Source organism: Pseudopodoces humilis, chromosome 1 (assembly GCF_049639895.1).
Source record: "Pseudopodoces humilis isolate 2021_Gansu_Grassland_sample_001 chromosome 1, ASM4963989v1, whole genome shotgun sequence".
In the NCBI taxonomy this organism is placed as follows: Eukaryota; Metazoa; Chordata; class Aves; order Passeriformes; family Paridae; genus Pseudopodoces; species Pseudopodoces humilis.
In genome coordinates, this window is record NC_142200.1 from 23,101,757 (window position 1) to 23,116,636 (window position 14,880).

The following is a 14,880-nucleotide window of genomic DNA, read 5'->3' on the forward strand; positions in this document are numbered from 1 at the left end:
CGCATTCCTTTTGAGAAGAGGATTTCAAAGGCCATCATGTCACCCACCTCTATGTATCGGTTCCCCATGTGATGCTTGTGCCTTTGTAGTGCTAGATCTCTATGCTCTTCACTTACGAACCTCACAAGAGCCTCCCCATTCCTCCTACCTTGGGCATTGAGACAGAGTGCAGCACCCCCTCTGCAAAATTTAAATCAAGAGATGAAACACCATGACCTATGCAGCTGAAAAGCTACAAATGTGCAAGTAAATTATTAGCTACTAACTTGGCAATATTTAGACCTTTGAAGAATCTTGCTATGTCCTGGTCAGATGACTGCCATGGCAATCCTCTTGCTCGGATAACAGCATTGTTGTCCACAAGTTCCATCTTGCTGCTGCAGGCACAGAAAGAAGTAGTAACGCAGAGACATCTGCCTCTGGTATCTGCCACACACCAGCCTGTCCACTTGTTGTTTGTACTCTGGGAACAGGCTTCTGTCCCTGCTCTGTGTCTACTGGATGGCAGTGCCAAGGCAGTGAGGCCCAAGTGCCACAAAAGCCACTGTACAAATCTCTCCAAAGGAAAGTTTGCTTTATTAAGTTACCCCTTTCCAAGTTCCCCTTTTCTGGCTTTACCACATTTGCTCTTTGAGCTGTCATCTGTTTAATCATGTTTCCAATCTACTTCCCTCTCCTGACATCATTTGTGCTTCTCCGTTATCTGAAGAGGGTTACTGGTATAAAAATCAAGTACTTGCTGTTCTAATCTAGCTAGGTAGAAATTGAAGCAGAACAATTACATGTAACCGAGATTAGTGCATATTATTTCTACTGTGACAGTGTATAAGAACCTGTCACAAGCCAAGACAAATCTGTTCAGGGCTGTACTCAGCACACACAGGACTCTGGCCTGAAGAGTTCAGCCTTCACATTGCTGGTTCAGGCCATCACTGTACTACTAAAGATTAATATAGCTAAAGGCTACATTGGCTGCTTAGCATGGGAATAGCTTAGCCACAGAAAGCCAGGTTTAATTGGTCATTACTGCAGTCTCTTTGTTCTCTTACTTCTTGAAAGTGTCAAGTACAACAAAACGATCACAGCTACCCAAGCCTGCCTTTCTGGCTATCACAGGAACAGCTTTTTTGCAGGGAAGAGCTTAAGTGATTAGAGTAGATGAAGTGTTGTTCAGTAGCAGAGGACTCCCTCATACAAAAGGGCTGTGGTATGCCTGGAGGGTCATGTTTCTCACTCACATTTTAATTTCTCAGGTGGCCTTTCTGTAGCTGTCTGTCTCAAACTGTTCCCCCTTGCCTCCTAGTTCTGTACTTTCTCATTATCTCAAATAAAATGTGAATCTCACACTTCATCCCAGAATTTTGTTAGCAAAAAGGAAAAAGCTTAGAACAAGGCTGAACATAGCCCCTGAGCTAATCTCTCTGGATACTTTCTGCCAGTGTTGCATTTTTCTTACTATTTTTAACTCAAATGTATAAGCATCATCTACCATTATGACAGATCCTTAATATGAAAGAGGGAAGTGTTTGTGCAAGATGGGAATATAAATAAGGTCAGTTTAACACCAGTATCTTGTGGTATTGCAGAGAAATCAGAAAACCACTGAGAAAAGTCTGTATTTACAAATAGAAAAAAATGCAGTTACGTTAAAAAAACCAAAAAACAACCACACAAGCAACAAAGCAGGCATCAAAAGCGGACAAAGCTTTACGTTTAAAACATATTTGGGAATAAGAATCACTGTACTTTAAAGAACTGAGTGATAGCATAGTATTTCTGGCACAGTATCTCTATGAAAGTGTTGCTTCCCCATTAAAAAAAAAAAATTATGTACATGCAGTACCTGTGTAGTAAATTGCAGAAAGAGTGTAAGAGTTTGTAACTATAAGGGGTTATTTCTGAAACACTGCTTACATTCTTTGTTAATAGCACAACACACTTAGCATCCATTATAAGCACTTACAAGCAGAACACAGAATTCTCAGCAGCTAACAGGCAACACTGAAGCCTAACAAGAAAACAGGCTTGCATCTGATCATAAATTGTCTGTTCCCTTTCCCACTGGAAGGATCTAATCAATTCCCATAGCAGTGGGAAGGTAAATAAATATAATGGTAACAGCTACTGGCAAATTAGAAAGAGAGGACCACAGCTGATCTAAACAATAACTTTAAACAAAAAGTGGTGGGGTTGAAACATGTGCAATAAGAAGAGGGAGGAAGTACTTACCAAGGCCCACTTTCAAATTTGTAGTTCACCCTTTCTGGATCTGAAAATCTGTGATCTATGAAATACAACGCAAGTTATTTCCTATTTTGTCATCATACAGGACAAGCAGCAAAACCAAAGAAGGAACAAAGAAAACTCATCACAATCACTTACTGTATGGTTCAGATATTAATGTTAAAATAATATGCCCCATATCTTCAACTTGAGAGGCTCCATAGGGAAATGCTGAACTGCTCTTGTCAAGATTTAAATCTTTATGCTGGAGTTAAGTCAATTATCACCAAACATATTTCTAATTGGTTTCCTGCTAGAGCAACACACTTCCATGTTGTCCTTGCATGTTGCTTCCCAGGTAAAGGTTTAATCCATCTTCCTGCTGGGATACATGAGCTGCTCTGCCTTGGCCTCTAGTTACTGCCATGTCCAGGAGTGTAAGGTCACTCCAGAAAGTGTCTGGGGACACGAGACCCCATCATAGGGGCATGTATTTAATATGTCTATGAAATATGTATGTTTGACAGATACACCTCTGTATGTAGAGGTGGAGAGACTGCAGCCCTGTCCTCTTTAATTAACATCCTCTTTAATCTTCAGGAAAAGATTTAGGGCAGAAGAAGAAGCAAACAATCAGCTAAAAGCTCCAGAAATGGAGGGATATACTTTTTGACTAAGTAAATTCCAAAACAGAATAAGTATCTTACCACTTCAATAAAATTAATAAACAACATCTTGTCTAAACCTTGCCTATTATAAGTCATAGCCCAGGTTTTGGGCTGTTGCACAGAAGCATTTTGAGAACCCAGTTAGAATCCACCACTCATGTGTTTTGTCAAGAGGCAAAATAGAACCCCACAATCCACAGCTTTAGTCTGAAGGATTTTGGAAGTGACTGTAATAAAGAACAGGAAGCATCCTGTCATAGGAAGGCCATAGAAAGACCAAAAAACACCCCCACGTTCATAAAGTGAGTCTGATTTAAGTTGCATATACCATCTTTTTTCAGACAACTGTAAAGAGTTTATTTACTATGGTATCTCCTGCTTTCCATCATATTTGCCCCTCTCCAACACCAGGCTGACAGGACTGTAAGATTACTTGCAATTCTACTCCATTATCTATGAAGCAAATTTTTAAACAGGTTTTTTCCACTCTTTCTTTGAGGACTGGAGGGTAAAAAAATACAATCAAGAACAGAAAAAAAAATAAATAAGGAAATCTGGAAATAAGTGTTGCACTTTTGACTTGCTGTATCAGTTTGCATGAAGACTTCAGAGCAAAAATGAGAGTTTCTCAAACAAGACCCATTCTGACATGGAGATACAGTAATGCAACACATTGAAAACAGCCAAGTGCACCGATTATTTGCCTACATGCCCCCCAGACTACATTAAACACATTTCAAATGCTCCAGAGCCTGCCATTATGATGTTCAAAGGTTGCTTCAATAGTCCAAGATAGCTTCCTTTTTCAAGAGGAAAACTGCTTTCTCCACCTAGAGCTAAGGAACAATTGAGTTGTCAGATGCCTACATAAAGTGCAGGGAACAGAACAGTTTCTGTTAGAAACAAACAGCTCATACCAGCTTTGTTGTATCATCTCATCAAGAGATGAGCCAGGACAAACTTCTTTGTGAGATAGTCTTCCCTATTATTCATAGGATGACTGCAAGTCAGTTCTACAAAACAGATTTTTAAAAAATTGTTTAACAGTTGTGTTGTTGCAAGATGAAAAATAACTTGAACTGAATTAATGCATTCCTCTTCCACAGCAAGGAAAGGAAAGCTGCTGTGCCAACAAAATACACTTCAGGCTAATTTGATTTTGAAGCTTTGTTGGTTTTAAGTGTGCACTGGAATGTGAGAGGATGATGCTTGGTGTTAGAAGAACATTTGAAGCTTAAGTGAATTATCTTAGCTTAAAAACCAGAATACTTAAACCAGCGACTCCTCCCCTCCAACTGCTTGACTAGGAATAGCTTACTAGTCATTGCCTTTACCCTCTGCCCTCCTAGTACCTTCTTTGGGGTAAAGTACTGCAAATATTAAATAGTTTTCTTAAACAAGCCAAAAATCCTGAGCAACCCCAAAGCATGGTTTAAGAGATTACGACTATGACAACAAAAAATTTCTTCATTGAGGTCTCTTTCTAAGCTTTAAACAAACTCAAGCTCACCTCTCCCACTGCCCCCCAGAAGTGGGGGTTGGAAAGAAAAATAACTCACTGACTCTGACAGAAAGCGTGTCTAAGCAGCACCACACAGATATTTCTGGGCACTTTGTGTATCAGAGCAGAGTAGTGTTTCTCCTCCCTCTCTCGCCACTGATCCCCCTGTAGCACCTAACAGCTCCACACGGGGCTTGTGCAGAGCTTCTGCTGTTCATACAGGGAACCAGAAGCTGCTGATGGTGCATGTGTTAGAACCCTGGTCTTGCCGGACCAAGTTTTATGAAGATTTTGGAAATGTGTTTCCTCTGTCAAAAGTCAAGAGAAACTGGGCAGGAGTTGCAATAGCTATTCCATCAGGGGACATGCATACACATGTGCTTGGCTGTTAGACTGTGCTGTCAGTGCTTGGCTGTTAGACTGTGCTGTCAGAACAGAAAAGACATTTCAATATTTCCTTTGTGCTGAGCCAAAGATCCCTAGAAGTGATCAGCATTCAGAGAGGGGAATGCAGCAGTGTGGAATGGGCAGGAATTTGAAAAGAGGCCGTCACACAAGGAAAACAAACAGGACCCCACCCCACAATAATTTTCTTCGTGAAATTGTTTTCTGAGGACACTGATCTATGGGAGAATTAGTTCCTGAAAATGCTCTAGCGTCAACAGAAGCTGGTACCAGTTGTCAGACACAGGGAGTCAGTTGTGCCAAACTCTAGAGAAATATAAACACAGTGGAGGGAAGGAAGAAAGTTATCAACATTATTGCAGGCATAACCTCACACCTTCACCTCTGATTAGTTAGAAGCACAGCTTTTAGGCAAGATTGGAAAAGAAAATTGATAGTTTTCTGCATATTTAAAGAGCATGTTAAGTGAAAATTTGTGTTCTAATAAACAAGACTGACTACACAGAGGTAGACACCTATGGGCAGAAGCACTAAAAATTATAGTACTTGGGGAAAAAATATAAATGAAATAGTCTATAAACCCCATCCCTTGCTCTGTGAAATGATAGGAGACCACACATGTGTCTCTGTACGCTTATTTTTAAAGTATGCCTCTCCTGGGAAATTGGAGAAAGACAATCACAGGGGATAATCCAAGTTCACATTTAAAAGAAGTGTTAGAAACCAAACATGGCTGTCCAGAGCTAATATATGCAATAGCATCCGCATGCATATTCTTAATGAAGAAACAAGCAAAAGACAGTCCCAAATAAGGCAGGATGGGAAACAAGGAACTACTTTATCTTGGTGTGCAGCTGCAGTATCACCTCCTGCAACACTGAACAAGTTAAAGTGAGCAGGAAGGAAAGGCATATTCTGTATTAGGGTGGCCTCTAACATGGAAGAAATTTCTAAACCATTTCCTCAGATGCATCACCACAGCTTCATTCACTGCCAGTGTCCTCCTCCAAGACTTCTTCCCACTGTCTGTTCCATTTCTCTCAACTCCTTTCTCATTGAACAACTAACTTAACCGGAGATGACATGAAACAGCATTGCAATTGTGCTCTGCATTGATCCTTTCGCCTTTGCTCTGTTTCTTATTTAAGTCTGTTTAGACAGAAGATTACATCTTTCTAAATAATGCTTTACATAAAGGTAATATAATATGACCCATTTCCTGAGTACTATCACAGGAAATACAAATAACAATATCCAAGATTCTCAGCTAATACCCAGTTATGGGCTTTCATTGCCAGAGATAAGCACTATTGGTTATAATTGTGCTCCACATTATTGTTTCCAAGACACTCGGGCAAAAACACAAAAACAAACCAAACAATAAAACCCCAACAAACCAAGTTTCAGTACTACAATATCCAGCACATTAAACAAGCTGTTCTGGAGTGCCCCTGAGTTTCTACTGACAACACTGGAACTCCTAGGAAGAAGTTATCCTCACACATCCAGTTTAGAAGCGAGTGGAGCAAACCAAGCACTGGAGGAAGCAAGATCTATTTGCCATTTAATGGCTTCTGCACACCCAATCTTGAGGCAAATGATGAGTCTTCTGCAAAACTAATAGGAATAGTCATGCAAGCTTTATTCACTCCACCCTGAAGGCACTCACAGGGTGAAAACTGGCTCAGCAAGCTTTGCAAATCAAGAAGTGTAGCAAGTATGGGAGGTACAGAGGGTGCAAGAACAGCCCTACTCCTTTTTTATGCTTACACATTTCAAGAAAAAAAAATGTCGACAAGTTATTTTCTCTGCTGGAACATGATCACTTCTCTCAAGTTTCGTTACTCAAAATTTCTCATAATTGTCCTGCTGTCATTACGCTTACACAATTCTGACAGTCTGCCAGAAAACTGTCTCATACACAAGAACTGTTTTGACACCATGAGTTAGGCAGCAGTAGCACTCAAACAATTACAACTAGTTTCAGTTCTGCATTGGTCACTTGAATTTCATAGCATTTTAAACATTGCTTTACCTTTATCTGAAAGAAATGAGTGTCTGTTGTGAAATGTATAACTTCTTACAGGGGTTGGGAGTAAAGATTTGCAAAGCTTTCACTTGAGTTCTTGAGTTTGGCATGGTTTCATTGCTGTACACAAATTTCAAGTAGCCTCCTGAGAAAGTGAATCCACAAAGTACTTTCTAAAGGAGGAATAACCCAACCAGTTATTTAGTCTATTATCTCTATGCTCTTTCACAAGATGGTGCTTGCCTTGTCTGCAAGAAATACATAGCCAAGCACCTGCAATCTGGTGTGCTACATACCAAAGTATCTATCTGGAATTGACGGTGCAGTAGGAAGTTATCTCCCCTGACGGCTGGGAACAGTTGTGCACATTCCCCATTTGCCTGTAATTTGTTGTTTAATCAAAAGTGACCCATCAAAACAAAAGCTTCTGAAGATTTTAGTAACTTTGGTGTAGTTTAACACCCAGCTTTCTCCTAACTATTCACCTATATTTATAGTAGGATATATATATCCTACTATTTCTCCTAACTATATCTTAAAAGTTTCCTCTTACTGATCACAACCAGGTTACACACAGATAAATGGAGATGTAAATACATGAAGGGATGTGCTCAAAAATCATTCCACTCCTGCATTTACCAGTCTGTAAATGAAAGTCTCTTGAATACCTAGTCTGTAGCTTAGCTCTATACTAAAACCTTCTATCCTCACCAAATTCTAATCTGTCACACTGTAGTTTCTGTGGCAGAAATCATGGAAGATTCATACACCCTCCTTAGCTGTGAGGCCAAGAAGCTGCACTTTCTACAAGAATAAAAAGAGTTCGACCAGTTTCTGTGTGCTAATCTGCACTTCATTCCAACGTACTGCACTTATTTCTGATTTTTTTTTTTTGTCCCATACCCCAGCATAACCATATATAAAGGAAGAAAAACTAAACAACTTTGCACACAACTTAAAGAACTAGTCTTCAGACTCAGCACCTGCTTAAACAACCCCTTTATCCTAAACATCACATACATGTCCATGGTCTACAAATGCAATTAACCTATACAGCTTCTAACACTGAGGAGATTAAGTTGATATGTTCCAGCAAGGTGAGGAGAAAGAAAATCATCATATTTGTCAATAAAAGAAAAACAAAAATTGTTTTACCCTTTTTGGTCACTGCATCCTCTGCTCCCACACTTCCACACAGTAACAGGGAAGAGACAGGTGATTTCAGCTACGTTGCATAAATTGCAAGTTTACAATTAAGAGCCTCAGCAGTTACAAAACAAGATAAGCCACAAAAATAAATGTAAAACCAGAATGAAGTTAGGTCTATAGACCTTAAGAAGCATATCTTATCCAGAACTCAGACTCAAGCTGAGTATATTTGGACAGACTGATGAAGCTTCTAGGAACTTGGAAAAAATATTATTGGCAATTGCCAAAATTACTCTCAGGTGGCACTGACTCTTTAGGGACTTCCTGACAGTCAGGTAACACAGGGTCATCTTCACCCTTCTCCCAGCAGGCAGGGAATACACAGTCCATCACCATGCCTTAGCAGACCAGCGACACTCCAGGTAGCTGTAGTCATACAACTCCTTCTACAGTTGAAAGGCATACCCCACACATTCACATAGGGAGAAACCAATGCCAACTCTCTGTAACAGCTAAACAAGCTCATTGTCTTTAATTTCTCCAGATCATGTCAAAGCAGTCCCTAAACAATGGAAAGTTTTTGACCAAAACTTCCAGAAGTCTCCATCATCCAGTTTCTATGTACCACAGCATTTATTTCACTTTTCTACATAAAGATTCAGTATTCTACTCTAACTGTACTGCTTTCCTTCAGAATATGGGGATAAATAATTTTTGCCCCTTCACTAGCAGAGCTTAATCTTAATATGCAGATAAAGCAGAGCAGAATGGTTAAACACAAAAACCCACCCCATATATGTATTTTATGCCCCCAACAAGCACAAAGCCCAGGCAATTCTAGTCCTGCAGTGAAAGCTCAAAAAATTCTTAAGCCACAGACATCACCTTTTAATGGCAATCACTTAATGGACACCAAAACAAGTCAGAGGAAAAATTATTAAAAACACTAGCAGCAACATCAACCACCAATAACAAGCATCTCAAATTCCTTTATTCCTCCTTGATACCCAACTTTTGTGAGCACTATTTCAATAGCTCAGTAGCTCTGTGTCCAAGAATATTTTTGGGATGAAGACTGAGACTTGCAGCAAGAGGGGAGACTTCCAGGGAAGCAAGGGAAGAAAGCACAGTGAAATTCACAGCTTCAGCTGTCAAGCTCAGACTAGGAAAGACTCAGACAGGATGGGGTTACAGACCACTTCAGACTATTCAGAAAGTAATTTTAGACATCCCTATCTATCACTGAAATTGGAAACATACTACTGACTGCATCTTGCTATGGATGCTAACTCTGAAGCAGGGAGTACAGTGCCTGTGGAATAGCAGGCCGCATAACTTTCTCGGTCTCGCCTCAGAAAGTGGCCTGGGAAATCGTAAGGAAGAATTAAAACAATCCTCAGAGATAGAAAACAGCCTTGCAGGTGCTGTTTGTCAGTTTCTTGTTTTCTTGCAAGAGAAGGTCGAGGGGTGGTGATCCCCACTGACCAATGATGGTGATGTGTTAGCGTACTAACCAATAAGAGTTTTACTTTTCTGTACTTTCATGTATCAGTCTATAAAAGAAGATCTGAGGTAATAAACCTCAAGGGAGAAAGAGAGAAAGAACTCTCCTGTTCAACTCATGAGAGAGTCTGTGTCACTCTTCTCGCCGTTCCCAACAGAGCGACATCCTGATGCCAGCCAAGCCTCACCCTGTGAGGTGTGGCATGTGCACCTTCTAGAAGACTGAATACCACATGTTCCAACAGCATCCCTGCCTTAGGATCATTCCTGTGTTAGAGATTCACTACGAGGTCACATCAAGAACAACCATCTCCTCTCCTGAAAATTAAGGTGGTCTCCCAGTACCTGCTCTTGCCTAAAATTAAATAAAAATCCAACTGATGCTATGAAACTCAACCCCCAAACTTTAATATTACAATTCACAAAAGTAATTTAAAAATAAATGTGCTGGTTACACTAAACTGTGAAGTTTAAAGCAAGACAGATATAAAGATGGTAAAGAAAACATGCAGAAGTCAAGAAGAAATACAGGATTTTCTCCATGGAAGCATTCTTTTATCTTTGTGAGAAAACAGTACAGCTCCGAGTCACTCATTAAAGTTATACCACCCTTAAACATGTGTTGCAAGCATTACTCATGTACCTCTGTCCTAAAATTCTGCCAAGACTGTAACAGCAGCAGAGTCTCTATCATTGTTAAAAGGATACATTCTGTCATGGCTACAACATCAAGTTTGCTAACTTCAGGTGAACCAGGGCAACACTTCTTGAACTCTTTCCGCAAGTCAAAAAAGGAGTAGAAGCATTCAGGCAATAAAATATTCTGTAAAAGGAACAAAGTCAGTTAGGGCGAGTTTAACGTACTTTGTGTCTAGATACCAAACTTTCTAACAGTATCTTTAGAATAGGTAGGAAACACAGTCTTTGCTAAAGAGAAACACACTTAGCCAGGTAAGTACAGTCAAACTTTTTCACTTAAACAGCTTTCTCTTTATATTGTTTAATAAGAGAAATGTGCTTTTGCACTGCCAGAGAAACATTTGCCATTATTACTAGAGCTTCAAATCCAATATATATGTAGGAGAGCAAATGCCTCCTACTGCAACATTTATCATCAATTCTTGATTGCAATTTTAACTGTAGAAAGCCAGAGGGTAGTCAATTCAGGTAGTCTGTAGAATTTTAGTTTATAGAAAAGGCTGTTTTCAGAGAATAGTCACACTTCAAAGATTTATTTCCAACAAATAAAAAATCTGACTGTGCAGAAGAGGGTTTGACATGGCGCAGTGGTTGTCAGCCTATGCATGGTTTTAACTGCAGCATATCCAAAGCCAGAAGCGAGTTATGTAGCCCACTAGAAGTCACTTAAACCCTTCTTGCCCCACCAGTACATCTGCCACATGCTTTGAATTATTTTGGGAGTGGAAAAAAGACATGGAGAAGTCTTGGGGGCAGCTGTTGAAACCAGCGCAAACCCTTACTCCTTCAGTTAGCTCTTCACCCCAGACAGGATACTGCATATTCCTTTTGGTTGTTTGTTGCCTGCAAGGCCTTTCCAGACTACACATAAAGGCTTTCTGGGATATAACAACTAGTTAGCATGTTGGCATTATAACAGATAACAGCCTATGTTAAAGCACATTTAGGGAGCCGGAAGAAAGCAGTTTAGGCTCTAAAACAAATTCTGCTTTGAGAACATTAGAGCTTATCTTAGCATAGGGACAGGTGTATTAGGCAAACGATACTCTTTAAAGACTTATGAAAATATAGATGGGCTTGCCAACATTTCCTGCTCTAGTTTTAGCACGATTTTCTTCCTTGATGTGAAATGAAATTCCGTACTTCATTTATGTTCTTTTGGAGTGGCTGATGCCAATTCATTCTCCGAATACCAGGAGTTGCTAGACAGCTTCAGAATGGGTATCTTAGAAACAAGTATCTTCTCAAGAGCCTACAGATTTCTGCCTATCTGGATTTTAGTGATGTCACACTCCAATCCCTGTATTAGGATATTCATCAAAAAACTACTACAAGTCTCAAAAGCATCTGGTTTACTTAATCTACAGGCAGCACAGAGCAAATTTCAAACGAACAATTCTTAACAAAACAGCAACAGAAGATTTTGATGAAATCTTTGATTCCTGTCTGTAACCCTGTGATGATACAGAAAAAGGATCCCTGACATCAGACCAACTTAAATAATTGTAGGATGTGTCCCTTCTTTTATCCACATAATTTAAATGGATGTCAAGTTTTACTTTATTAGCCAAGAAGAAAGTCTTTTAAAAACCTGTTTCCACATTTTCTTATGTTACATGTCATAGATGACAAGTTACATGTATAAGAACTGTCCCTTCACTGTGAATAATGCTCACTGTTTCTCTTCTAAGCCTTCAAAGCTATTACTGCTTAAAGCACAAACAAGTATTACAACCAAGCTCATTCAGTATCACTTTTGTAACAGCACAGACTTGCAGCAGTGTCCCTTCAAAGATGGGGCAGAAAATTGAAGGGCACAGAAGTCAGGTACAATGAGAGGAGCAAAACAGCTCAGTTACAGAGCAATACACACTCATACCAAACCACAAAATGAGGTGTCATTAATATTGAGGCAGTTATTTCAGAACCAGAGAGACTCACATATTGCTGCAACCCTATCACTAACGAAAAGCAGGCAGGGCTTCATAGCACTGTTAGCGATTTGGCAACTCTGAAGTTATGGAAAACTCCAGACCATGGGACTGATCATAACTCACAGCCTGCTTCAAACTACTGTTCCACTCCTTACAAATACAAATATTGCCCTTGGAGTGTCAACTGAATATCCAAAGATTGAAAGTTGCTATAAGTAGGCATGACTGTAAAATTTCAAAAAGCAGTTTATGGTTAAGACAGTTAACTATTTAGCAATAATCCCAAATCTCACCTGTTAACCCTGTAGAAGCTACAAGTAGTGTCAATACATTGCTCCTTTCTCAAACGTTTAAGAGTATCTTCCTTCTGATTTAAAAAGGCATCTCAAGACCACATAAGGACAGGGCACTGTATATTTCCATTTTTATTTTACTTCCACATAGACAGGCTCTTTAGCCTAGTACACATATTACACAGGAGCAATGTTTGTGCTATGGTTGTGTGGAACCCTCATACTAGAGGGAAGTTTATTTGTTTTACAAGAAATCACAAAAAGCACATTAAGAGTCAAACTTAAGCTACATACCTTTTTGGAAGCTTCAGGGTGTAGAACCTGCCTAATGTGCAACTGTCCATCAGTACAGAAACAGAAAGAAGTACCTACACCAATGTTCAGCTCATTGCTCACGGACTGATTAAACTGTTGGCAGGAACAAGAAAAGACATACACGTTACAGAGATCAGAGTGACTCCACTAGGCAGTGTCATCAGCTGGCAACATGTTATTCCTGGGCAGCAGGAACACGGAGCTGGAATTCCTTTTTATATAAGCCTACTCCTTCACTTCTGTAAATTTGTTTCTTACTAGCTAAGCACAAGCTAACTTCCATAATAAATCTCTTCACAAGGAAACCATCCATTTTCCCCCCCTTCTAATGAGATATGGCTACACAGACAGCCCATGTGACAGAAGAAAATCCTTTTCAATACTGGCAAGAGCATTGCAATGAGACAAAGCTGGTTGCAGACAGCTGAGGCAGTACTGGAATCACACACACTTCCTTGTTAACCTAGAGCTTTCAGTAGTACCATCACCTTCCCAGGACTGATGAGCACAAGCCTTAACAGGGAACACCTAAAGCTGGCTTCTTCCAACACTGATTAGGGCTCACGCTCAGCTGAGATTCACTCAGGGTCCAGCACGGCAGTAGCACAGGATAGGGAAATAGTTGACCCTAAACTTCCTCTCTTGGGGTTCAGTGTCTCCCAAGCCAAATAAAGAAAGGCCCACAAAACCCTACACATAAAAGCTTCCTGGCCCACATATGTCTGTGGTGCTCCCGTAGCAGTCTCCACTGCTCTGATAGTGGGGATAAACAGATGATAATATCACCTCTACCCCACAGGGGAGCTCCCAAAGGAGACCAGCACTTAGCAGCCAGTTATGGGATGTCACCTGTCTCAATGCCTGCTCCAGCGGTGGAGCCAGTGCCAGGCTCTCCACATCCACTTGGGTGATCTCCTGGCACTCAGCCGTCAGTTCTGTGCGGTCAGGCCGGACCAGCACGTCATGCAGGTGCCCCAGCTCCAGAGAAAGCAGAGGAGGGGGTGAGTCAGCTCTCCGGGCTGGAGGCCCCTATCTGCAGCACCAGCCCCTACCCTCCACCAGAGCTTGCTCCAGCCTGGGACACCCATTACCAGCCCAGCACCAAGACCGCCCTGCCCACGTCCAGCATGGCAGGCGCCAAGGGGAGCAGCAGGTCGGGGTGCTCCCCTGTCGGGTGAAAATACCTCCTTACTCCTCAGGTCGACCACTTTCCACAGGAGCTGGAGCAGCTCTCGCTCGTCTGAGCCCAACCTTGCCCCGTTGGTGCCCGCCGTGGTCACGAAGAGAATCACCAAGTAGTCGGGAGACGCCGTCATGGTGCCACCGGGCCAGCAGAGAGGATAAAAAGGAGGAAAGGAAGAAGCGGGGAAAGAGAAGAAGCCGGAAACTTTCCTTGCCCCAGGCGCTTCCAAGCGAGACCCAAGCGGCAGAACCCCCTCGCTGCCCAAGGACCTGGCGTGGGAGAGGCGCACAGCTCCCCCGCCTTCCCCACCCCCTTTTCCCCGAGGTGGGTGGTAGCCGCTCCCACACCAACTGCACCCCTGGGAAAGGCGCAATGGCTGCGAGCTTTTCTGTGCGGGGCCGCGGCACCACCTGCCCACCCCCGGCCCACGTGGTGCAGGTAACACACACCTGGCGCCGCCGCCCATTGGCCCCGCCGGGCGGGGACGTGGCAGCGCGGCGGGGGCGGCGGCCGGAGTGCGGAGCTGGGATTGCGGGCGGGACGCCGAGAGCGGGGCCAGGATTGCGGACGGGTTGCGGGGGCACGGCGGTGGAGGAGCAGCCCCGGGCCCCTGAGGAGCCTTAGAGTGCACCGACGGCGGCCCGGACTCCGCCGGGCTGCGCCTTCCGCCGGCGAGGTGTGCTGCGCCGGGATGGTGCAACTTCTCAGCGACGGGGCGGGATCGCCCGGTCCTGCTGGGACATGTCGTAGAGGGCAGTTCTGCCCTGCTCCGGGCAGCTCCGTCCTGGCAGCCAGGAGGGCCAACCGTGGCCTGGGGGGCACCGCGTTGCCAGCCGGGCAAGGGAGGGGATCGTCCTGCTCTGCTCTGCACTGGGGCAGCCTCACCTCAAGTACTGTGTGATATTTTAGTCACCGCAATACAAAAAAGATAGAAACTTCTTAGAGAATGTCCAAAGGAGTGCCATGTGAATGGTGAAA

At 42.4% G+C, this 14,880-nt stretch overlaps 1 protein-coding gene across 3 annotated transcripts in view; it reads right to left on the reverse strand.

Moving 5' to 3' along the window:
• The window catches only part of ESRP1 (epithelial splicing regulatory protein 1), a 32,799-nt gene extending 18,551 nt beyond the window's left edge, over positions 1-14,248 (reverse strand). For all 3 annotated transcript variants that reach the window (XM_088063214.1, XM_005517017.3, XM_014254199.2), the window contains exons 1-8: positions 13,904-14,248; positions 13,569-13,697; positions 12,699-12,812; positions 10,187-10,301; positions 2,383-2,481; positions 2,230-2,284; positions 267-377; positions 48-180 (exon numbers count right to left, since the gene is read on the reverse strand). In XM_088063214.1, coding sequence (XP_087919340.1) covers positions 48-180; positions 267-377; positions 2,230-2,284; positions 2,383-2,481; positions 10,187-10,301; positions 12,699-12,812; positions 13,569-13,697; positions 13,904-14,035 — 888 coding nt within the window. In that variant the 5' untranslated portion in view covers positions 14,036-14,248. The remainder of the gene's footprint in view (positions 1-47; positions 181-266; positions 378-2,229; positions 2,285-2,382; positions 2,482-10,186; positions 10,302-12,698; positions 12,813-13,568; positions 13,698-13,903) is intronic.
• Positions 14,249-14,880: the final 632 nt, after the last annotated feature.